Here is a 25,202-nt window from a genome sequence, read left to right as displayed (position 1 = left end):
CCCCGCTCTTTGACAGCTGGGAGGCTCCATCTCAACCCTGATGTGGATGACTGGATGAATGGTATATGTAATTATATACATATGTGACACCATGATTACATTCAGTATCAAAATTATTTTGCAGATTGTCTTGATGCATGCTCAATCACACCGAAAGGTTCATCTGGATGTTTTCAGCGGGAGAAACATTTCGACACTCGTCCAAGTGACTTCTTCAGTCTCAGCTGACTGCAGGTTTCCAACCTTATAAACAGCATTTTGCATAATAACTGAAACTAGCTCACTAAATGAACACTGGGCTTTGAGGTCATTTCCTTGATCTGATATGCAAATTCTCATGACCATTGATCAACAACCACTGACCAAAGCCCACTGATCAATGGCCATGAGTACCATTCGCAGAGAGTTGAGGGAATGGCTGCAATCACAGCATTGTAAGATGGTGACAGATGTACCCTTAGGCCCCTCCTCGATTCAGAGATGGTCTTTCCCTTTTCACATAAATGGCCTCCTTGACTCCGCGCTCAAACCAGCGTTCCTTGCTGTCCAGGATGTGGACATCCTCATCCTTGGAAGAGTGCCCACTGGCCTGTAGGTGTAAATAGACTGGTCTTTAAGGTTGGGGAAACCTGCAGTCAGAATCAACCTTTTGGGATATATTTCCTTTGCTGACTTTACAATGTTTGTTTTTTGTTGACATTTTCAGAAATGTAGAAACATAATTGTATGTCTTTTGGTTAAGACACAGTGGTGTGGAGTGGGGCAGGATAATAGAAAAACATTAAATATGCACCAGCAAAAAGCCATTATTCAAGCTGCAGCTTCTGTTTCTGAAAAAAGAAACAAGTGGAAATATGATAAAAACTGCAGTTCCTTAAATGGTTGCTTGAGTCTGATTCCAAGAGTGAGTCAATCCCCTAGACCCCCATGTTAAAAGACCCACCTTTACAGCAACATGAAATATGTTTAGAGCTTGGTACAAAAATAGCTTTAGCCTCTCTAGCTAATTACTTCTTCATAACAACGTTGTAGTGGGTGTTTTTTTATTTTTTATTTTTTAAAACGCTCATCCACTTTAGTTTTATTAAAGCTTAGAGTTGGATCCACATGAAATACAAACAGCAGCTCACAAACTGCAGAACTTCCACCTTGGTACGTGGTAGTAACATTTCACACCTTCACCACAGTTAAATCATCAGTATAGTATCTGGAAAGAGCTGAAAAGATGTGAAACTATGTATAGATACATGCAGTAGTGCCTAATCTGAGACACAAGCGATATAACACATTTGCACAGATACATCCCTCGGTGCAAACATCCAACATGGAGTATGAATAAAAACACATAACTAAATAAATTGCATGTGTTGTTAAGCAAACTAAATCTATATTCTATTTTTAAAAATCTGCTGATTCACAGACTCATTCCAATTAACTCTATGATACATCTCAACCTTCAGACTCTTGGTATGCAGCACCAATTATCACTGAATTACAGTTTTTCCCCTTGACTTTGTTCTCTTTTCCTCCCCTTGAGGATTACATATTTTTAGAACAACTTAATCTGAAATGGTTGGTGAGGGAGGCTGCTTTAAATGAAACCAACATGGCGAAGACAATTGTAGTTACCCTAACGCTGAAGTATGACAACAGTGTTTCTGCCTGAATTCTGTCTGGAGCGCCTGCTTAGTGTTTCGGATTAAAGCGCGTATTAATCCACTGGTTGACTGAAGCAGTCTTGGCTCCAAGAAACAGACTAATTGCCTTGGGCAACTCATGCATCCATTTATTTTCAGTGCTTGCTTCTTCCTGCTTGGCCTAACTGTGAAACTTGAGCCTTTTTTTCCATGTCTCAGAATAAATGGCAAACAAATACCCAGGACAGGTCGCCAGTCGCTGCAGGGCAATCGCACAGAGACCTTTTGGTCTACAACACAAGCAGTTCTGACCCAGGGCTCATTGATCCTCAATTCATCTAGCCGTCTATACTTCTACTGTAGGTTAAGACTGGGACAGATATCTTTGAAACACACTTTGATGACACTGCATCCCGACCTGTAACCAATAAACAACAATCAGAGAAAATTAGCTAGACAAACGACATTATTTAGATGCACAGAACAGCAACGTCACAGAACAACATGTGACTTAGGCATGACGATTGATGAGACCAAGTCTGGGTGAGCTGGTGTTGTCCATCTATTTATGCATGAAAACCTCACCTAACTCTAGCACTTCTTCCTCCTTCTGTGGTCTTTTCAGTCTAAAGCAGGAACATGTGGCAATGTTCCTGATGTTGTGAGATTCTTACTGCCAACTACAGAAAAAGCTCCAGCTGTTAATGATCTGTTGCTAACTGTTTTTATTAGTCTTTACTTTCTTTACAGTGTCCAAGCCTAAAACATCTGTATAAACTGGTGGAAGTAATCTTTATGTCTCACTGGGAATAAACTAGCTGCTACCTACAGCACAAAGACTGAACAAGCTTTGGTGCAATCGCTGTCTTAGTCTATCGTAGCCATACTTTGTTTGCCTTAATTATGATGTTTTATAGCACCACAGTCTCCCATAGGACTTCATTAGGACTCAAATCTGGTGAATATGAAGATCAATTGCCCAGAGAATTCCTTTAATCTCTTGACTGTCTTTGTTGTCAGTGTGTATGTAAAATCTAGATGATTGGGGGGGAAAAAAAATCAAACTTTTCAATGAAATTTCTTTAAGTTTTAACCTATAGAGAAAACAATTCACCTGAAAGTCAACAAAGAAGTTCCTAAAAAGCAGGTTTAGCTCAGTGGCCTGTCTTTGGAGTGGAGGTACATTAACCAGGGAACCAAGTTCTCATCTCAAAGCATTAAATACTGTGTTCCACAGATACTTACAAGCTTTCCTTTGGTCTCAGTGGGTTGATACACCTGCAGCATCAGCAGCAGAGTGATTTGGTATTTGAGTACTTATGAGATAATGTTAAGTTCTGGGGTTATTATTAGTTCATCTTAGGTGTTATCTCCTCGTCTATGTAGGTTCCCCATCTGTCTCTCTCCTCTGTGTCCCTCTCCCTGTATCTTTTGTCAAGCTTGCGACAAAATTGACATTGCAATAACAAACTCGACACATCCTCGACACATCCTTGGGCCATTTCAAAGTGGTTGCGATGCGCTCAAAGGCATTAAAGAAAGAGTCAACCTCACTTTCTCTGAAAGGTGGCACTAAAGCAATTTGCTTGCTTGCATCAAACTGATCAGAGGAGAATGAATCAGGCGGTTTACTCACAATTTTACTCACTGGGGTAGAGGTAACATTGCGTTGTCTGGAGGGATCCAGCTCCATAGCCCTTATGCGGAGATGCATAAGCTCAACTTCTTTGGCTTTAGCCTCAAGCTCCACCTCTTTCAGGCGAAGGGCGAGCCTGAGATCCTCCATACCCAACCCTGGTAATTGTCCGACTGGGCTAACGTTTGGGACCTGAATGGCAGCAGGAGCCTCCGCCCCTGGTGTCATCCCTCCACTGGCAGCTTGTGGGATGGTTGCAGCAGCTTCTGCTCCCACATCCACCACCAAACCTCCAGTCGCATCAACCGGCCGAGGTTTCAACTTCGCAAATACCCCTTTATCCAACAGCTGTGCTGTCAGACACTGCTTAATTTCTGCCTTTTAGCATTCAAAGGCACACTAACATTAAACAAATTTGCCACCAACAACAAATCTGCCTTTGTGCATTGATCCAACGTATCCATGGTGGGTTGTTGTGCAAAATCATCCACGTCAAAAGTCATTGTGGCTATTTTACCCCCAACACTACAAGAAAACTGCCAACCAAAAACTGTAGGCAACCTACAAAACACAATGAGCAAAAAGAATGGCAAAAGAAAAGAGCGGACGAGCCCCCACTTTATGTTACCCCCCAGTCTAGGGGTACAGGAACGTAACATAAGAGTTAAAAAAGGAAGTGACCCCGCCCTGGGCCCTAAAACCATACACAGAAAAAACAATTTCTTGGTGAACGGTGGTTTATTTGTGTACACTGAAAATGAAGCTCCGGGGTGAACAAAGGCCAAAATAACAAACAGAACAAGCTAAGTCAGGAGAGGTGCTGCTTTCTAAAACCCTATGTGAAACAAAGGACAAATGCCACACAACAGGAGAAAACAGTACAAGGAAAAATAATAAGGCAGCTCACCCTATCTGTTTCAGTGCTATTTACAATGTGCTATTTACAAGTGAAAGCTAATGTACACACTATATACAAAGCTCGGTAAGTCACAAGAATCTCAAACATAAAGGTCACAGGTTTTGGAAGCCAGGGTCAGGTCTGCTGCTGCTGTCAGTGGCTGCCCAGCACAACTGCTGGTGAGGGATTCTGAAAAGAGCCACATGATCAGGAACCAATCAGCCGCCGTCAGCTTTTCCAATCAGGAACCTGCAGAGACTTAAAGACAGAGCACAACAAAAGTACACAGCCGGCCAACAGTGTCCCAGGTCTCTCCATGTTTCCTGTTTTATTTTGAAAGTCTTGTGTTTCCATGTTCCGTGTGTTTCATTTTGTTTCCGCAGGTATTTCCACTTCCCTCGTTACCCTTCTGTGTATTTACATCCTTTGTCTCCCTCTGTCCAGTGTCAGGTTGTCTGTTTGTCTCATGTCATGTACTTCAAGTTTCAGGATTACTTTCATGCTTTGGTTCAGGTTCATGTTTCTCATCACAGTTTGTTAATTAAGATATCGAGCTCAGCTCAGTTTTTCTTATACTTATTTTTGTTCTCCCGTGTCTGCTTTTGGGTTCACACCTCAAACACATCGGCCATCCGAGCCGTGACATCATCATTAGGGAGTTGAAGGAATGGCTGTGATATCTTTGTTTGTCTTCTTGGGGGTTTCTGATTTACTTTGTTTTCATTGGCTGATTCTTCTTCTTCTGTCTCATCTCATTCAATCCTTACCATCTCTGTCCATCACCCCAACCTTCTGCATGGCCTCCTTCACTACATCCATGAATCTTCTTTGTGGTCTTCTTCTTTCCCTCCTGCCCTGCAGCTCCATATTCAATATCCTTTGTCCAGTATATCGACTATCCCACCTCAGCCTTGTCTCTCGAATGTCATCTCCAAACCTGAGCTGTCCCTCTGATATACTAATTTCCAATATTGTCCATTCGGGGCACTCCCAATGAAAATTTTAACAGCTCTCGCCTCCTGTGCTTTTGTTAGTTTCACTGTCACCAATCCATGCATCATAGCGAGTCTCACTACCATCTTGTAAACCTTCCCTTTCACTCTAGCTGCTAACCTTTTGTCACAAATCACCCCTGACACTCGTCTCCACCCACCCCACCCTGCCTGCAGTCTTTTCTTCATCTCTCTTGTGCGGTGTCCTCGGTTTTCGATGATTGGATCAAAGTGTTTAATCTCGTTCACTGTCACTATCTCTGCTCTTTGTATCTTCAATGTTACAGGTCACCTATTAATAACATTTTACTTTACTGTGGTTTAGGTTATAACGCACCATTTCAAAACATCACACTGAAAAATTAAACCTAGCAAGTGCTTTTAAATGTAAAAGGGTAACAAGAGGTTAACAGCTTCATTAGACCACCAACCAAATGAAGCTTTATTCCACAGCTGCTCTAAATTAACAGTATTGATAATTAACACTTTTTATATGTTTCTTTAATGGTTAATCCACCACAAGCTCTTTAATTAAAGATGTTTTTTTAATACTAAATATTTATTAAAGTTCACTGTTTTAAAAAAAAGGATGAAAAAAAAGAGTAAAACACATTATTATTTGTTGATTAAGAGGCCAAATTACAGGTATTTCTTATTTCTGATCACTAAATGAGTTTAAGTGGTTGAACATTTTGATTAATTTTGGCTTACTAAAACATTTGTGCTTTATTTATGGTGAATTGGGAGTTAAACAGCTGCCTTGCTTTGGCCATAAACACAGTATGTCACAGCATAAATGCAAAAGAGCATCTTTTTCTTAGTTTTGAGATGTGAGCACCTTTGAGAAAACAGCAATATTTGACTATTTTGAATAAGAACTGGCTTGAAAAGCCAAACACAGGTGAAGAGACAATCTCTGTATTTGGTTTGTTCTCACAATACGCATGCTAGGCCCCTCTGGCCCATGTACATTTGGATCTGCTTTCTTCTTTTCACACACATCCTCTTGAAACACCCAGTGAGGTTCATGATTCTTTGTATTTTGTGGCTAAATTGCATTTGCAGTGACACGCTCCATCATCATCATTGAGGAAGCATCAGACTTTTGAGCTGGGGCTTGGATAGCGGTGGGGGTTAATGATGGGAATTTCAGCTCTGGCAACGGCTCTGTTTAGTTCTTTCCGTGGTCACCCAAAGTTCCCTTGATACTATCCAGAGAGTGAGCTTGTGTCGAGGACCTATGGCGAGAGCAGAATTGGCTTTGTCATGCCCCAAGAGTCTGTCCCTGGAACAAAAGACCGCAACAATTCAGACAATTGCAGTGGAAATGTCTGCGACTCATTCAGGCGTCTCTACCTCTGACCCTTTAGCACTGCATAGAACGCTTCGGTTCACCAGCGCCGAGAATGTTTTTCGAGCGCATCAGTCAGTGAGTGTTCCGAGTCTTCGGGCTTGATTTTGCTGCAGGGTTCTCTGCTGAGAAACCTTTTCCTATTTCTTGACTTTCTTGCTCTCTGAGGCTTCCGTGTCTGCGTTGGACTCATTTTCTGAGGATAACTGAGTTGTTGCCATTTGGCTTTGACAGCCACCTGATGATGCTTTTATGTTTAGACCCTTGATGAATATTGATTTGGTGTTTTCAGTTCTTGCCGGGTCTCTTTGCTGTTGTATATGTGCATGCATACATTCACAAACAGATTGAACTTTATAGCAAGTAACGCAGTGTCAGGTTTACAAAGAGTCGGATAGTTTTTTGTTTTTTCCTTTGGAACTGCACTGCAGCAGACTTCAGTTTCCTTTAATTCCTCTATGCTTCAGGGTGATGTGCTTTGTTTGTACAAGCTTGAGAAACTAAGATGATTTGGTTGAAGTTTTCATCCTTCAGTCTCCACAGTCTTTGAAGTGCATGGCTTTTTTCTCTGTCTCCCCAGAGCACGGTCAACCGTGTTGTACACCAACGCTGAATTGTTCTGCTTTACTGGCAGCCATCTGGCAAAACCTCACAAACATTCCCTAATGCAATTTCTGTCTGCCTTTTATTCCAGTCATTTGATGTTCCCACACTGTGATCCTCAGCACTGCATCTCTTTTTATGGCTCTTTTAAAAAAATGGAAGGACTTCACTTTGTGACCTCCACTTTGTGACTGATATAGAAGATTCCATTTCGGTATTTTCCAGGATACATGTTTGCCTGGCATACTTAGAAAATCTGGGATTTTCTTTTAAAGCTTTAAAGTATAGAGGCTGACAGAGGCCTTGAATATTGTGTAATCGATTATGCTCTCACCAGTATAGTAAGTCTGTTTAGTCAGACTTACAGAGAATCCTGCACTCAGGAGAGTCTGATGTAACATCCTGAGTCAAATCTGCCTTAATCTCCTTTACCGATAGTCACAAAAATATCCCAAGCTGCTATCTTTCCCCACAGGCCTGAAACAGGCATTAATTCCACAGAAACTGCACGACTGAATAGAAATGGAAGCAGGTGTAAGAAAGAAACTTATATTGTGCTTCAAATTGAAAATTTGTTGAACATTCAAAATAGCAGCAATAGGCAGTAGTTGTCTTTCTTTCCTGGATTCCCATTAGATACCGTCTCTGGGACTATGCCTCCTTTTTCTTTATTTTTCTTTTCTCATCTTACCAACAGGACGAAACAAGACGTACAAGCTTCTCGGTGGACTGAACCAACAAGGGGAGGGGAAACCAGATTAAAACAAGTGCTTTGAAATCCAGAAGTTTGGATAAATATCACAATCACATTAATTATCTTCAGACTTTTACTGAACTCAAAAGCTGGACGCAGATTTCATAAAATGTCATTCTCTAGCCAAGAAGAATGAAGTTGTTCAACCAAAAGAGAATTGGCAATTTCGAGTGTCTGTGGTCTTGTTACTGCTCACGGACCTCCATCAGCTCAGTCACTCGTGAAACATCAGGGAGTGTGTTTATAGGATTGGGGGGGAAAGGAAAATGTTCCTTTCAACCCATTTGCCCTCACTGTGTTCTCCATCTGATCACCTGCAATAACAACCTGTGATACAAAACATTTGAACACAGCTCAAACTCGTGTAAGGCACCGCAGTGCCGGAGACTAATTGTTTTTAGGACACGGTGAAAGCAGCTTGTGCTTTAGTCAGTTCAATCAGTGAATGGAGCTTTGTAAATGTGCTTGTATAGTGCCTGGCGGGTGGGGTGAGGACTGCCCTGTTACACCAAAGTTACCATTGTAGACTGATATTAACTTTTTTCCCTTTAATCTTAAGTTACTACAAGGAAATGTATCTACTTAACTAGTTATATGTATCTAAAGTTTCACCACCTCAGTGATAAAATACAAATTCTTCAATGTATAAAAGTATCAACCAAGTCTTACACGCCTATGGAAATTATTTTATTAATAAGATGATATGGTATGGTTAGCGTTAGCCAACTGAAACTCTTTTTTTAATGTTACATGGAGGCTGTGATTTATCTGAATAAAAATAATTTCAGTTTCTATACATAAAGGAGGCTCTTTTTTCTGCATTGATATTAAATGCTTTTACTAGACATAAACAATGAGGTGCAGTATCTTGTAGCATACCTGGACAGGCTCAGTCTCTAAAAAAATAAGCAAACGTTGTTTTACTTCACTGAATGTTCACCTTCCAATAGAGCTCAACTCCATGGTTGCAGCTGTGTTGCAAAAGGCAAATAGGAAGCAGCGTGTCTCCTCAGATATGATCCTTTTGGGCTATCACTGCAAAGGATGGCAGCTGGATTCATCTTGCTGTACAGATCTACTTTCATTATGACCATGCTGAAGGTGATATCTGAGCCAACGCTAGAGTGAAATCTATAAAATCCATCATTAATGGGTCATTTTTTCCTCAGTTGCACATACTCTACATCTATACAGCGCTGTGAAGATGCATTCGCACCTTTGCATCTTTGTCACACAAGTTTTAATTCAATTCAGTTCGTTTTTATTTATATAGCACCAAATCACAACAACAATGATTTATATTGTAATGAAACAAAGAAGAACCCAACAATTACATGACCTCCTGTGAGCAAGCACTTGGCGATGGTGGGAAGGAAAAACTCCCTTTTGACAGAAGGAAGCCTCTGGCAGAACCAGGCTCAGGGAGCTGGTTGGAGGGAGACATAATCAGTGTCATCAGGTCATGAAACCAATGTTAACGACAGACAAAGATAACCTGAGTAAACACAAAATGCAGTTGATGATTCTTTTATTGAGGGGAAAAAACATCCAAACCTCTTTATTAATTCATATCATTCATATCATTAATTAACTGTGATTTCAAACATGTTTTTAGAAAGCTGACTGACTTAGAGGTGAACACGTTTGAAAGGCAAGTGTAAGGTTTCACACGGAGATAAATCCCTGCATTCAGTTCATCTTTGCGTGATATCAAAATTTGAAATCAGTCTGATGACCTGAATGTGTGACAAATATGCAGAAAAGAAATCAGGCAGGGACAAAACAAGGCAGAAGAGGCTTCACATTTATGGAGAAACAAAATGTTCTCAGTGCTTTCAAGTAATAAATAAATTCATAAGTATTAAATACAAGCAGCCACTGAAGAGAATCTTAGACACAATGTGGCTTTTAAGCCGGACCTCTATAGAAACAATATAAGTATTAGGTCTATTTTAGTGAAACAACACAATGCAGTAATTGATGTACTATGAAATGTAAGCATGGATAATCCTCTCTGCATCACTGAGAATCCTTAAAAGTACAGCTCAGGTCAAATTGGACTTGTCAGTTCCTGAACACTTAATGTGATTAGAGGCGCAAGGACCGGCCAAATTTGGCTGAAAACACACTCTGAGCCTATAAGAAATACTTTCAGTTCGCCTTAATTTAATTGCACAAAATGTGATTGTGCTTGTCAAATCACAGCTTTAACTTGACCTCAGCTGAAGTGGCAGGCAGGACCTGCAAACTTAATTTAACTAAAATATAAAATAAATAACTCTTCTCTGTACGTGTTATCTCCTAGACCAGGGGTGGGCAACTCCAGGCCTCGAGGGCTGGTGTCCCTGCAGGTTTTAGATGTGTCCTTGAACCAACACAGCTGATTTGAATACCTAAATTAGCTCCTCAACATGTCCTGAAGTTCTCCAGAGGCCTGGTAACAAACTAATCATGTGATTCAGGTGTGTTGACCCAAGGTGAGATCTAAAACCTGCAGGACACCGGCCCTCGAGGCCTGGAATTGCCCACCCCTGTCCTAGACCCCTGCAAAAGATTCACCAAGGTAATATTGATGGCAGGGCCATTCGATTTAATGAATTAGGCAGCATGCAGACTTTTCATGAAAGGTGGTTCTAATGAGTGTATTTTGTGTGTACATAGTAAAAAGCATGTGCCTTTAATTTATTATGACACATCTTAAGAGCATTAAACGAGGATTTAAAAAAAATTCTCCTTTTCAGATGCGTTTGGTTCCAACTTTGTTAACATGTTACTGCCACTACATTTCAATAACGCAGCAGGAGCGTATAAAACCATCCACCTGTTCATTTGCATGAATGGCATATAAACAAGTCAGGGGGCCTTGCAATCAACACATTGCTCAGTGGCCCCATCAGCGGTGAGAAACATCTCAGTGCATTTGTCGCTGAAACTAGGTTTTATCCCAGCTTCAACAGCAGTAAGATACATTTTCTAACATTTTAGGAAACTTGTGAAACCAGCACTTCTCAGATTTTTGCAGTTTTTGCATATCTGAGAAGTGCTGCATTAAAAAGCTTTAACCAAAGGGACACATTTTTGGTACCTGACGCTATCTGGTTGCTAGAAAGCCTCAAATAGTTCACTAATCAAGTCAAAAGTCATTCAGGTCTGAGCAGGCTTCAGGTTTGTGTAGGTCAGGGGTTTCCAACTCCAGGCCTCAAGGACCTGCAGGTTTTAGATGTGTCCTTGATCCAACACAGCTGATTTAAATGTCTTGAAGTCCTCCAGGGGTCTGGTGATGAATAACTCATTTGATTCAGGGTGAGATCTAAAACCTGCAGGAAACCGGTCCTTGAAGCCTGGAATTGGACACCCCTGGTGTAGTTAAACAGGCCATGTGGAGATCAAATGATGTATTGTATTTTTCTTTGGCGTTTTTGGCTTGCTGGTTTGTTGAAGTGTTGAAAGAGATATATTTTATTTGCCATCGGCATATCATGGCTACAGTGAAAACCCCCAAGAGTTGGTCATTAGCATGCAGACAGGGGTGTCCAACTCCAGTCCTCGAGAGCTACTGTCCTGCAGCTTTTAGATGCATCCCTACTCCAACACAGCTGAATCAAATGGTTTGATTACCTCTTCGGCATGCCATCAAGTTTGGCAAAGGCCTGATAACAAGCCATTCATTTGATTCAGGTGTGTTGGAACACGGATGCGTCTAAAAGCTGCAGGATGGTAGCTCCCGAGGACTGGAGTTGGACAACCTTGCAGGAGTAGAACATGAAAGGATGGAGACCCTGATTAAGACCTAAAGACCTTAATACTCTCACAAGGTCTCAGTGAGGACAAATTCCAGTATCCTTCTTTACAGAAAGAAGCTGGATTACAATTTTTCCCTTTCAGGATATAGTTCAGAGTAACAATTGGGCATTCCTGTATTCTGGACTCTAAATTGCTGTCAAGTTGGAAACGCTGTATCCCTATTTACATTTCCCATCTATGAACTGGTCTAAAAGTATGATGTGTGTAGCTTTCTTTTGTCATCTTGTATAATAATCAGCTTATTTTCCTTTCATAATAATTAGCCTTCTTGTACAGAGCGTGAGTCATCAGGGAGGTCACAGCTAATCATGATCTGACTTTCTCCTGTTGGCTCATCAAAGATATTATCAACTTGCATTGAGATGACTAGACGATGATGATGATGATTGCATGCTTGGTGTGCGCTTATACCAAGACCAGCGTGCTGCATGTTTTAACGTTACTTATGCATTCTCCGACGGTGGAATACAGAGTCTAAGCACATAGGCTCACAGCTCACGCTCCAAATCAGGATCATTCTCAGTGCAACACTTCTCCCCACACCTCACCTTAATATGCTGTGGAAACGACGCTGTCCATCTGACTCATTATTGTGCTTTGTAATCATAGCAACTGCTGTGACTCTCAGGCATTCTGAGATGAATTCGAATGAGAGACATCTCTTTGCAATTTCCTTGAAAGCCCGTTCCCGCTGAAGGAACACAAGCTGGACTGAAAAAGGAAAGAATCTGGAAATAGGTATCATCTTCACTTTCCACATAACTTGAAGTAGACTGCAAATCCAAACGGGAGATATGCCGCAGAGGTGTGTGGGTGCTCCTTTCCCCACAGAGAGAAATCCGGGGTATGAATATAGCTCCCACGAAAAAAAAGAAAAAGCCAGAACAGGGCTGTAAAAGCTGTAATATGCTACTTGAAGGCGGATTTGGTAGTTACTAGTGATGATGGATTCATGTGGAGTTTCTAGGGACTAGGCTGGCTAACAGGCTCATTCCCACTGTTAAATTATTAAAGCTGGAGGGTTCAGGAACATCCACATGTTTTTGCACTCGTCATATTTTATTTCATAGTAGTCATCAGGAGAGAATTAATTATTTATAGTGCCAGGTCCCTAGACGTTTTTGAATGGATCATTTTCGTTGGCAGCTATAGATGATTGGTTAACCTTCTCTTGTTCTATTGCCAGAGGTTTTGGTCCAGCACAGAGCAGCTATATAGAGTGGCATACCGGCCTTTATCCTGCATGTTGTGCTACCATTGCGTGTGATATCGCATTCCTTTTCATCGCTTGCAAATGAAATTTATTTGACACGAATTGCTCAATGTCCCAGGAATCCTTCATCTGTTTGTTTACTCATGCATTCAAACTTCCAGTGGGGTTATCCACAGCAGTGTTTTCACGCTTCCGACGGCTTCTTCTCTTTCAGATCCACCGATTACGGCTCCACATATGAGAGAATGAATGACAAAGTTGGATCCAAGACTGTCCTAAGTTACTTATACGTCTGTCCGTCTAACAAGAGAAAGGTGAGACGTTCATTTATCACAAAAGTTGCTCATCAGTGGAAATGCTTTGACATGTTTTCCTTTAATGAATTAATGAATGTATGATTACATTTGCACAGGCCTAATTCCATCAGTACAACCTGAGCCATGTCATACTCATCAGTCTGCTCTCCCGAGAGCCGTCTTTTCAGAGAAAACTCTTTCTATTCACTAAATAACTCTAGTAATGTCTATTTTGCCCGTTTTATTTTGGTTTCAGCTCACTGTCAGTGGAACTTAAGACCAATTTTAGTAAAAACATTGTAATTGGCACGATTACTTTATTTCTTGCTTTGGTTTTTGTTTTCAAAGCACATTTTTTAGGAAAAGCCAATAAGAAAAGGGCACTGAGACTCACAAAGATGATTTATTTAGAACAATTATGAAATTCACACTTTTTCATCACTACAACGCAAAACTCTGAATAAATAAACTATCAAATCCTTTACTCCCCATGAAGAAATATCATGTTTATATTGACACTAGTTAAAATATCTATTAGGATTTCTATAGCTACAACTATAACATCCCAGTTGTTGCACTCATATTTACTGTCGATTTAAGTACCTGACTGCAGCTTAGAGACTCATGTAGAACTAAGACCACCGAGCTGTGTGTGTTGTGCACTTAAATAAATAAGCTGATCTGCAGGGAATTTAAACACATCATGGTCACATTTTGAATCTAACCGGATAAGAATTTATTGCTTAACAGCTTAACGTGCAGGTTGCCTGAACACTGTCCACGACCTGTTTAGACCTGGTAGGGTTAGGGCCACATCTACTGCTGTTTGGCAAACCCAAATGGAAATATTATAACAGAAGAACTTTGAGGAGACGCGATCTGAAAGGTACCATCATAATTGGTTGTGTGATGGATGTTTAGAGGTTAAAAATCTGTATTGAACTTGACAAATCATAGTTTTAAGCGAATCAGCTCATTTTGAGGCTTTTCAATGGGAACATCAGCAGAAAGTCTTGAGGTTTATTGACAGAGACAGAATACAGACAGAACAGGTCTGTTTGGTAAATGAAAGCAGTGTTTATCTTTGGAGCAGCTGCCTGGTTTATATGACATACCTCTGTGGCTTTTACAGGTAGGATTAAATCAGTGCTCATTGCTAAATGCTGTGTTTACAAGTTGAGGTATTAAATAGAATACTAGGTAACATAGGTTATTCGATATTATTATTATTGGTATCTGAAATTGAAAATCTTATGTGAGTTTGCTTGTGGATAAAATCGTCTGTCTATTAGTTAGGAAACTATGTACAGTGAGTCCTTGCTCTATAAGAATGTTTCTGGCAACAATCTAAGTGGAATTTTAAGAATTTCAAGCCCCCAAAAAACAAACCCATGACCACTGCCAGCTGCCAACCATCTGCCAGTGTTTTTCATTTGCCAGAGAGTTCTGTCAAGCATTGATTTTTATTGTTTTCTGATAATCTACAAATATGTTTTTCTATCCATCTGTCTAACTCCAGCTAAAATGAAATGTGCTAATTAATACCCAATCATTTAGGGTTTTGGTCATTGTTCTATCTTTAGGGTTACAGGTCATGTCTGTCAAGCAGGAGGGATATTAAATCCCTACACTTTTATATTGAGATCCGAAGTCTTTAGCATCAGGCTGCAACTCTGATATTCCCTCATGTGTTGAACATCACGCATCTGGTGCTCCAAGCAAAAATTTGATAGGCAAGTGAAATCATAGCCAAGAGTGTGCTCCAAGCAGCAAAGCTACAGTCGGAGTCTCTTCGACCTGTAGCCTAAAGGGAATCCATGTGTTTTCAGTCAATTTACAGTATTCTGTACATAAATATATATCGACCCAGCTCTCTCGGCACAACGCGGCAACTACCGTATGCATATGACAAAAATAAAGTTTGGAAAGCAGTAAGATGATCAGTTTATCTGGTATTTATGGCTGGGGACAATAATGCTGTTTACGTGGAGCTCGACGGGCTGTTAGCTGGAATAACAAGTCACACTTTGGAGTCGCAGGTTAGTACAGATAGTTAAAGTATGTTTTATGTGAGTCATTATTTTGTTTATTATTTTTAATAGTATTGTACAAGAGTCCTATTGCCTTTTATGCCTTTTTGCAACTGTTACAGTATGAAGAATAACATTTTAGATTATTTTCCATCTAAGATGTGAAATTCAAAGTAAAGACATCGACAGAAAGTGTGGTTCAATTATGTAAGGTCTCTTTTACATAGACTGTCTAATGATTATGCATGTAGAACTTCACATTATCTAAAGAGCACCACTGCACTATCATCACTAGTCATCTGAAGGTACTTTATATTATAAGGTAAATATTATAAGTCAGCTGTTTGCTGGTGGGCTGCCTCCTGCAGCTGAGAACATTGTTAAGAAGGTTAAACCTAAGCAGGAAGGGTTTGGCCTTAATAACAGTCATAATAATACTGACTTTAGAATTCAAAGGTTGCACGTCGAGTTGAGAACTCTCTGTAGGTTTCACACTGTCACAGTGTTTATATGTTAGATCAGTTGTCGCTATAAAATATTCACAAAGGCTTCTTTAAACGCCACCCAGGACCGCCGAGACCGTAGAACTGAAAAATCTTTCTTTAAAACATTTAAACAGTCAATTCAAAGTAAGTTTAGTCAGAACTGAGATTTTCCCAACAATATGATTACGTATCCTTGGAAACAATCCTTTTGTCTACATTGGCCTACTTGGTTAGACTCATGTGCGGCACAAACCAAAGCGTGACGACAGGCCGTGTGGAGAACGTGCTCGTTGTTGTGGAGGTGCTCGGGCTCATCAGCCTCACTATGCCAGGGCCGAGCCAAGGTACTGACCCTGAATACGTTTGCGTGCCATGGGAGTTAATAGGATCTCCAAGAGTGTTGAGCTAAACCACGTGAAGGTGAGGAACAGATCATAGCCGATGCTGATTGCTCCTCATGACTCACTCCTCCTCTCTGTTTATGTGGAGAAAATTTAATTCCACATCAAGGGCATAGCAGAAACGTAGTCCCTCAGGTTCTCTCTCTCTCAGGTTGCTGATGTGACACACTTTGTGTTATTCGGCTTACGCGAGAAAAAGAAAAAATAACACGTGTACTCATGTAAACAACTGATATTAGTCCTTGTTCTTTTAATGCAGGTTTGTAACGGCGTACGTTGGAAAAAATCTAGCAATAATCCAAATGTTTTCCCAGTTTCGTTCTGCCTGTGGGCTGATTGCCTCTTCGACCTCATCTATGGCCTAATTATTTTGGTTTACCGTCGTGCATGTATGAAAGTTTGCCTGAACACTTGCTTTATTTATCTTTTGCCTCTTGCATCCGAGTCGTCGTGTTTAATGTCTGCCCGTGTTCTATAAAAAAGCCGTCTGGGTGCCCAATCAGTCACTGTGAGATACAATCGTCTGCTGCCCTCTGAGATATTCCTTCAACCACAATAAAGGTGCCATTATATGTTAACTGCTTTTGTTTTTTCTTTTGTGCTTACATTGTTTTAGAAATAAGGTGAAGCTGTGACCTTTTACAAAGTCGCATTATAGATTTGAATGATGGTAATGACATTTAGTGCAGATCGCTGAAATTGACAGCTGCCATGAATCTTCTTGGCTGTATTCTGATGCTCACCATGTGCTAAATCCTTGATCGAACAGCTCATGGATTACGTTAAATTAAAAATAAGGACGTGCACTGTTAAAATGCCATTGAGGAAGCGAGACAGTGAAAACATGATAGCTAAATGTTGGCGATTAAGTCCTGATCCATGCTTAATGAGCATAGTGCTGCGACAACTGTGTTAAACCCTCCCGTCAAACAAAGACTAAGCTCAATTGATCTGGCGTGATGCGATTCATTTGCTGCAGAGAGTCTCTTTTCCTCCCTCTCTGATCCATACCTCCACATCTCATCATCCGACAGCTGCTGGCTTCCGTCTTGGTGCCATAGCCCATGCACAACTCAACGGCAGGCTGATAAAACACAAAGGTTATCCCTCCGACCTTTATCGATTTCGTTTTGTTACTCTCCTCACTCGCCCACTTCCTCACCGAGGCCGAGTGGATGCTGTGAGGGAAATCTTAATCACCTCTCGCTAATGCTATCGGTCACTGGGATTTTGGAAGTGAATAATTATTGTTTGAGGCTGATTGTTTTAGTAGGCAGGAGAGAAATTGGCTGCTGTTCCATTTCCCGCCTTTGTATTGGCGTTGAATTGGTTCTGGGTTCTTTCTAATTGCAGAGGTGACAGACAGAAAGGGCTTGTTACGATAATGTCTGAGGTTGGGAAGTAATGTGGTTGTTTTTGCACGTACAAGGTGGTAAGTGAGTAATAGAAATGTGAAAATGCTTTCTGCGACTGGTTCCCGATAAAATGAGAGGCCCGTCGTGAGCCTCTCTGAATCAAGGCTACAGGAGAGATGACCTAAAATGCTGCAATTGAAAGCTATAGTTGTACCAAGAATACGTGATGCTCGTCGCTCAGCTCAAAGCTCGAGCTAAAGACGAAGGTAGATTTTTGTATGAGACATACAATGTGTTCAGACAGGCTTTTCTTTCCTTTAACTGAAAGTCCTGACAGGTGACTGAAAATGTAAAACAGACTCTGCTGCTCACAGCAACATGATGAAATATGATTACTGCTTAAAAACTGTAAATTACATCCGACAAGCCCCAAAGACTGTTGCAGATATCAGGAGGCCTTGGCATTAGACAGTGACAGGTAATGAATGGCAAGATTGGCGAGCCCGGGCCAATGAGAAACCCAGATTGAGAAAGTGCTGCCTGTTTATTGGTGCTTAATGAAAAACAATTTATCTAAATCACCACCGGGGAGGGTTCCCGGTTAAAGCTCTGGAAAGAAGTCTAGCTTTTCTGTCAGTGACAAATGTGCTGTTGTTTTTCCAATTCAAATGGAATTGACGAGAGAAAACAGCCGTTTGGGCTGTGAGCGCCATCGCTGCCCACCGTTCCACCACACAATTATAGTGGAGGTGTGGGCGTTGTAGTGTAAGCCAGATAACAGACTAAACACTGCGAGAGAAACATTCAGAGCTGCACTACCTCATGTTTTAATTCTAACGAGAAACACGGTAGATTGGTTTGTACTCGGCTCTCTGAGAACGTTGGAGTCAAGCTAATTTTTCCTTTTTATTTTTTACTTTTGTGGAGCACAGATTGGCCTATTAACCCCGTTTCCAGCTGCAACACGGGGCGGCTTTCAGAACCAGGTGACCAACAGGACCAATAAGGAGTTAGCTGAGAGGCTATGTAAGCAGAAGCGCTAGCAGTCAGGCAAACAGTGTTTTCATCAGGATTTGGTAAGAAAAATAAAATGGGTTTTTGGACTTACCAGTTCAATTTTACTGTGTGTGTGTGTGTGTGTGTGTGTGTGTGTGTTAACAAATTAGCAGCCGTTTCTTAAAGGTGAGCTATAAAACATTTACTGCAAACTGTTCGGCCGAGAAATAATAAATATTACAAAGACTTGCATGTTGCTTTACATATTAGCAGCATGCAAGTCTTCGCAGCCAAGCAAACAGTATTAATAAAGACATTAAAGATCAGATGCACAATATTTTCTTCATCTTCATTGTACTGTTGAAACACCCCCGATACCTGTGATGCCGTTGTGAATGCTTTCAGTGGGTCCTGTGGGTTACACAATGATGCCTCAGACCCCACAGGCTCTTTGTTTTCATGGGAGCACTGCATCAGTGCAGAAATGTTGAGGTGGGCTGTACGTATCAAATGAGCAATCCACACCAATGCAAAACCCAGATTTCCCAGCATAACTCTGCATGGTGTTAATGTTATGGCTGATTAGAGCATCCACACCTATCCTGTGATGAAGTGTGTATTGATCAAGATTAGTTACCCTAAAAGTGAAGCATACAGCAAAACACCTTTATTTATTTATTTATTTATTTATTTATTTTTATTTTTTTATTTTTTTATTTGTGTGGAATCATTCAAATCCCTGTTTATATAAAAGTAAACCAAACTGATGATGAATTCATTTCAGATTCTATGAGTCAAAATAGTACCATCCCTTTTAAATGCTACATCTATGCTAACACCTTCTTTTTATTCAAGGAGGAATTCCTGTGAACATTTTATCTGCTCCCACAAAGACTCCAAATGTCATTAGCTGAAAGAAATATGCATTGTGGAATCCCTGTTCTTAGTGAATACTGTAATAACTGTGATAGCTCTGGTAGAAATATTCCAAGCATGAAATTAGGGCTTCTACTACTGTGGAGCTGTTAAATTTGAAATTAGAGTTTTATTGGAAGGAAAAATGACATGCTAAAGCACCGACTGATAAGCAAAATAACACACTGTATGTGCAGATTCATGCATGGCTGCTCAATCACTTGTTTCTACGGCACTTAATTGCAGCTAGACCACAAGTGGCGTCACTTTACTGTAATCTATTTGGACAAGTCGTTCCAATGATCAATTTTTCTGATGCCACCTACGTGCTCGAATGTGGTTGTGTTTTGGTTTAGATGCCACTTCCCTCTTTGCTGCGAGCAGCCTTCTATTTTGGAACGAGACGATGAAAATGCCGAAGCGCCGCCTCAGAAAAGCTGCAGAACTATGGCAACGCAAGTGCAACAGTCATAGTCAAGAAATGAAGCTGGAAATATTCCAGAGCTGTTTGCCAAGCATAAGCCCGACGTGTGCCAAAATGCCGAGCCTATTCTGCTGACACTAACGTCTCTCTTCCACCTCCTCTCATCTCCCCATCTTTCCACCTCTTTGCACAAAATTTGCCCTTTAAATCCTTTCTTCTCCCATCTTCAAAAACGCACACCTTTATCCTTCACGTGTGTGCAAGCCCTCCTCCTCATCCTTTTCCTTTTCTTCCCCTCCCCACTCTCAGATTATGGTGTTGACAGATCCGGAGTTTGAGAGCAGCGTACTCATCAGCACTGATGAGGGAGCCAGTTACCAGAAGTACCGCCTCAATTTCTACCTCCTGAGCCTTTTATTCCACCCCACTGAAGAGGACTGGGCCTTAGCTTACAGTCACGACCAGAAGGTGAGATCATTGTCATCTTTTTTCTGTCCTCACCTGTAATTAGCTCTTTGCTCCTTACTTGCAACCTTTTGTGCTGCTCACATACCATACTGTAGGTTTTTCAATTTAGCTAATTACCTGATGGCTTTTACTCACCCGATGAATGTAATTTAAAATTATTTAGCTAGAATTAAGTTTGAGGCCTTTCTTTGAGACACACCATTATTACAAACCCTCTATTTCTATATCCATCCTTTAATATTGTCACAATCCCCTTGGTTAACTTGTGAGCTAAACATATTGATTGTTTTGCATGAAAGCTCTTCAGTGGTAGCAGTAACGGTGCTAAAAAAAATCTCCACTCTCAACTTTTGTTGAACTGAATTGTTAAATTCTCCCCATTACTAACTAACCCTTCATGTAACATGTGCCACAATCAATACAAGCACAGAAATCCTTTGTCATCTGTTTTACACTACCCCCCAAATCACTGTAAAGGCCTCGGGTTGTGAAGTGTGTGTGACAGCAAATTCATATTTGCTGAAAGCGCTTGTAAGAAAACTAACAAACAAGTAATTTTTAATTATGATAATAAAAATGTTCTATCTTTACGGAGCCCCACAGGGGACATGGGAGAAAAAAAAATTAAGAGTGACTTTTGCGAAATCTTGCAAAGCAAACTCGGGATCTCGCAAAACAAACTCGGGATCTCGCAAAACAAACTTGGGATCTCGGGAGCCGCATTCTTTGGACACCGGCTTGAAGCCGACCGGGAGGTCGAGGCACGATGTGCCGGGAAAGCGGTGTTCCTCCCGGCTGTAGTAGGTCCTCTTCGGCCTTTGGCCTTCGACCTCAAGGTTCTTTATTATTTGTCACATGCATAGTTATACAAGTATAACACACAGTGAAATGTAGTCTGACACGCTCCTCGACATGTGCAAAAATTGGGGGGGGTGTAGAGGAAGAACATTATATATATATATACAGACATATAGTATATACACTGGGTGAATGTGCAGTAGTAGCAGCAAGCAGGTGAATTCTGTACATTAATATGAATAGATATCTGACTATTCATATTAATGTACAGAATTCACCTGCTTGCTGCTACTACTGCACACTCATATATATATACTATATGTGTATATACATATAGTATACCTCCCATTAGCTTGAAGCTAATGGGAGGTCGAAGGCCAGATCTGTCAGTCTTAATTTTTTTTTTCTCATGTCCCCTGCGGGGCTCCGTATATCTTTATTTTCTTTATGAAAATAATCAATCCAATTCTATAACGAGCAGCAGACCGACGCCACCTGTTGGTTAGAGTCCCACATCAAGTGTTTTTGCCTCAGTGTCTCTCATTCAGCATCAGCATCTGTTTCCAAGACAACATAACTACCATATGAACTAATCAAATAGTCGGGTGAAGTCTGGGATCTACATCTGCAAAGTTGGTCATTTACCATTTAAAAATGTGTATTTATGATGCTCAAGTATATTGTGTTTCTCACACTTTTCATGTATCTTGATTAGCGAGCTAGATCGCAGTCATGGAAAACAAAAAAATTGTGCCTATCATTGTACAAGCAAACCATATGAAACAGGTATATGAAAACTGTCTTCCATTAGCCACAGCCACATGGTGAACGTGGCCATACTGTTTTGAATATAAGGAATTTATATCATGAAACGGTAAATTCATTATGGAGGTTTTTAGAGAACAAGAAAAACTATTTTGGTCGTATTTTAGGCTGAACCTCAATCAGGAAACAGCCCCAGTAGGAGAGCTGGCTGTGCCTAAAAATGAGTCTCAGCCTGTAATGATTCTCATTTCCCACTCGAGTCTTCATCATGGTGTCACCTTCACTGAGCTTTGTCACACAGTATGTAGCTCAGCACAGCTTCTTCACACAGAGCTCCAAGATTGTGTACAGGAAACAGCTGCCATTAAGGTCAGTGACGCTGACCTGAGAGCCAAAACGATCGTCCTGTAGGACGGGACTTGGTGCAGGAAGGTGGTGGCTGCACCAGGCCGCTCAACAACTAATCTTTCTAAAGCACGCTGCAGGACTCAATGTCAAGCTGAAGTAGAACTAACAAAAAAGTAAAAATAAAAAAAGGTGATTAAATGAAATGGTTGAATAACTTCAAACTAACCAGCCAAGCTGACTTTAGCCTCGGATGATTTTGAATTAGGTGGAAATTTAATTACCAAATCTGTCCTTTTATATCTTTAATATAAAACATCTGTTATATGTATGAGTGTCACGGTCGCTGGCTTGGGCCTTTTCTAGGACCAATGAGATAATCTGCATCCATCTGTCCCTCCACAGTCCACGAGAATCACTGCTCCTTCTAGAGTTGTGAAACTTACACTCACCTAACAGGTCTCCACCCAGATTGTGACAATCTAAAGTAAATTTTACATATAATTTTAGGCACTCTCTGTTTAGTGTCTTTATGGTTTCTTTGTATTTAGTTAAGTTGTTGTTAGACTTTGGTTTTCACATGTTCCTTAGTTCTTGTTAAATTTTGCTTTGCATTTCCTCCTGTGATTCCTCTGTTTGCTATTCATTTCCCGTTTTGTTTTGGTAGTTCATCGTTTCCTGTGTCCTGTGCACTTTGATTACTCTCACATGTGTCTTCTGTCCCTCCTGCTTCTGCTTCCCTGATTACCTCACGTGTGAATAAATAGTCCAGCCTTTCCTCCGAGTCTCTGTCTTTGTGTTGGTATCATCTTCTTGGAGTTTTGGCTTTCATTTCCTTTCTGTTGTGGACCTTTTGTACTTTGGATTTCATCAACTCAAATGAGAGGTTTGTTCTCAGTTTCTTAAGCCTGTATTTAGTTTACACTCCAATACATGATAGTAACATAAAGAGAAAGTGAACAAATACTCCCCCAGCTGATTACATAATAATCCAAAAGCTCAACATTTTAATTTCAAGTATAGTATAGTATGGTCTTTGTTTGTTTTGCCCCCAAGTGTGATGCTGTTTGTTTCTAAAATTAGAGTTACTGTCCCATAGCTTATTAAAGGAGATGTGGAAACTGATCTACCAATAAAGTGAAATGAGATTTTTTGATTGAATACATATTCTCCAAGTGTGTTAGAACCACGCTTGAACCTCCAGCTAAGCAGTTTGCTCATCAGGAGCAGCAGGTTTATTATTTGTTTAAGATAAATCAATATTTATCAAAATAAAGGCTAATAACTAGATGTCATGAACCAGAGGTTCACCCAAAGAAAGGACCCAAATGCAGACACCAAACACACGCAAAGTAACTATTGACAAGGATATTTGTATACGAAGCGGACAAAGTCTTAAGTAAATAATAGCCACGGAGGATCGGTGACTGGGACTGAGAGGGATGGTCCTAGCAAGTCAGGTTGCAGGAGAGGTAAGAGAAAAGGAGGTCAGAGGGGTTTTTACACGTCCGAGTTAGTAAGCACTGAGGAGGGGAGGTCCGTGGACGCTTCCTCAGGAGCCCTGAGGTGTAATGAGAAGGTCAGAGGGCAGGCAGGAAGGGAGAGAGGGAGACGGAGAATATCCTGGTGACATTGAACCAGGGAATGCAACAGCTCGCCATTGAGAGAGTAACAAACTGGCGAGGAAAAACAGGTTGCACAGGATTAAGCAGCTCTCGTGCTGATTGCTTGCAGATGGAATAGAGGTGAGGCGCTGGAGGTCCCACCCAAAAGGGAAGGACCCAGGGCCACAGATGGAAAACCTCCAGACACTCCCATGGATCATGACACTAAATAATTTATCAACTAATTGCAAAAGGCTCGGGATCCTCCTGGGCAAACATGGATGGACGGAAGGATAAACAGACAGTTTTACTTTTCTGTCATATGTTTGTTTTGAGCTGTTCTTCAGTGGAGCAAAAATGCGTCTTCTAATTAATTTTTCCCCTTTTTAATCAGAGACATGGGGAATGCATTTGATTTACTGTATGTGATTTTTGCAGTTTGTTTGGAACACGTCATGTTGGAACATTCCTCTAAAACCAGCTTTTTGAGCTAAGTGTCATCTCTTTATATGACCATCCATTCAGAGCAAACTTCACTCTCAAATGTCTTTTTGTTTCACCTGATCAAAGAGTGTAGTGTCAGCATCCTTCAGGCTTCTCTTCGTGCTTTGACCAAGTTTTGTTAGCCATGTTTTTCTTCTATAGTTGGCGACTTCACGTTATGTTCTTCACACTGTCAGAGAATCAGTGGAATATCATAAGTCAGCAGCTTTAATCTCTTTTACAGTAAAAAGATCAGCTAATAGATTCTGCTGTTGTTGTTGCTGTGTTTCTGCATATGTTCAATAGAGTTCTTTGACGCCGCTGAACTCTCACCAATCTTTATAACGTCTCACTACTTGGTTTCTCTTATTCAAATTTTCTGTTACAACTGAAGCCAATGCTGAGAAAGCGCTGCTCAGTCACAGTTCCTTATATCATAGATCATGCACTTAAGTTTAATTTGAAGTTGCAGGGTTTCCTCAGAGACGGGTCAGTAAAATCTGATTTTGCAGTTCATGGATTTCTCAGAATAACCAGCGAGCCGGCACATGTGTGTTTCTGTTCAAATAAAGTCACTTTAGTAAATTTGTACTTCACTAGAAATGGTGTAAAATGCATCAAAAATGGAACCATATTCCCCACAATCTCTGTGCAGCGTATTCTTTGCTGATCGTTCTTGGTTAAATAGTTCTTTGATTTTTCAAAGTTCAAAATACGTTTGTTACACCAGACTTGATTGTTTGCTCATAACGTTATTGCTTTATGCTCATAAATGAAGGCAAACAAACAAGATGCACAATATTTGTATAATTGTTATCTACACTGAACGGTTTTTTACTATAGCTTAGTCAACTCTGCTGACATACGAGGAATAGAAACGCTGAGTATAATGCCACTTAGGGATGGGTATTGATAAGATTTTCACGATTCCATTTTCGATTCTGTTTAA

The 25,202-nt window shown here is 40.7% G+C and overlaps 1 protein-coding gene across 1 annotated transcript in view; it reads left to right on the top strand.

Moving 5' to 3' along the window:
- Positions 1 to 25,202, top strand: part of sorcs3a (sortilin related VPS10 domain containing receptor 3a) — a 251,886-nt gene that overhangs the window by 123,526 nt on the left and 103,158 nt on the right. The window contains exons 3-4 of the mRNA XM_005750127.1: positions 13,103 to 13,202; positions 20,100 to 20,258. Coding sequence (XP_005750184.1) covers positions 13,103 to 13,202; positions 20,100 to 20,258 — 259 coding nt within the window. The remainder of the gene's footprint in view (positions 1 to 13,102; positions 13,203 to 20,099; positions 20,259 to 25,202) is intronic.

The sequence above is a fragment of the Pundamilia nyererei genome, unplaced genomic scaffold (assembly GCF_000239375.1).
Source record: "Pundamilia nyererei isolate P.nyererei 1_Seehausen unplaced genomic scaffold, PunNye1.0 scaffold00263, whole genome shotgun sequence".
NCBI lineage: Eukaryota > Metazoa > Chordata > Actinopteri > Cichliformes > Cichlidae > Pundamilia > Pundamilia nyererei.
Note: the sequence above shows the minus strand (reverse complement) of the source record. Positions and strands in the feature narration are given on the sequence as shown.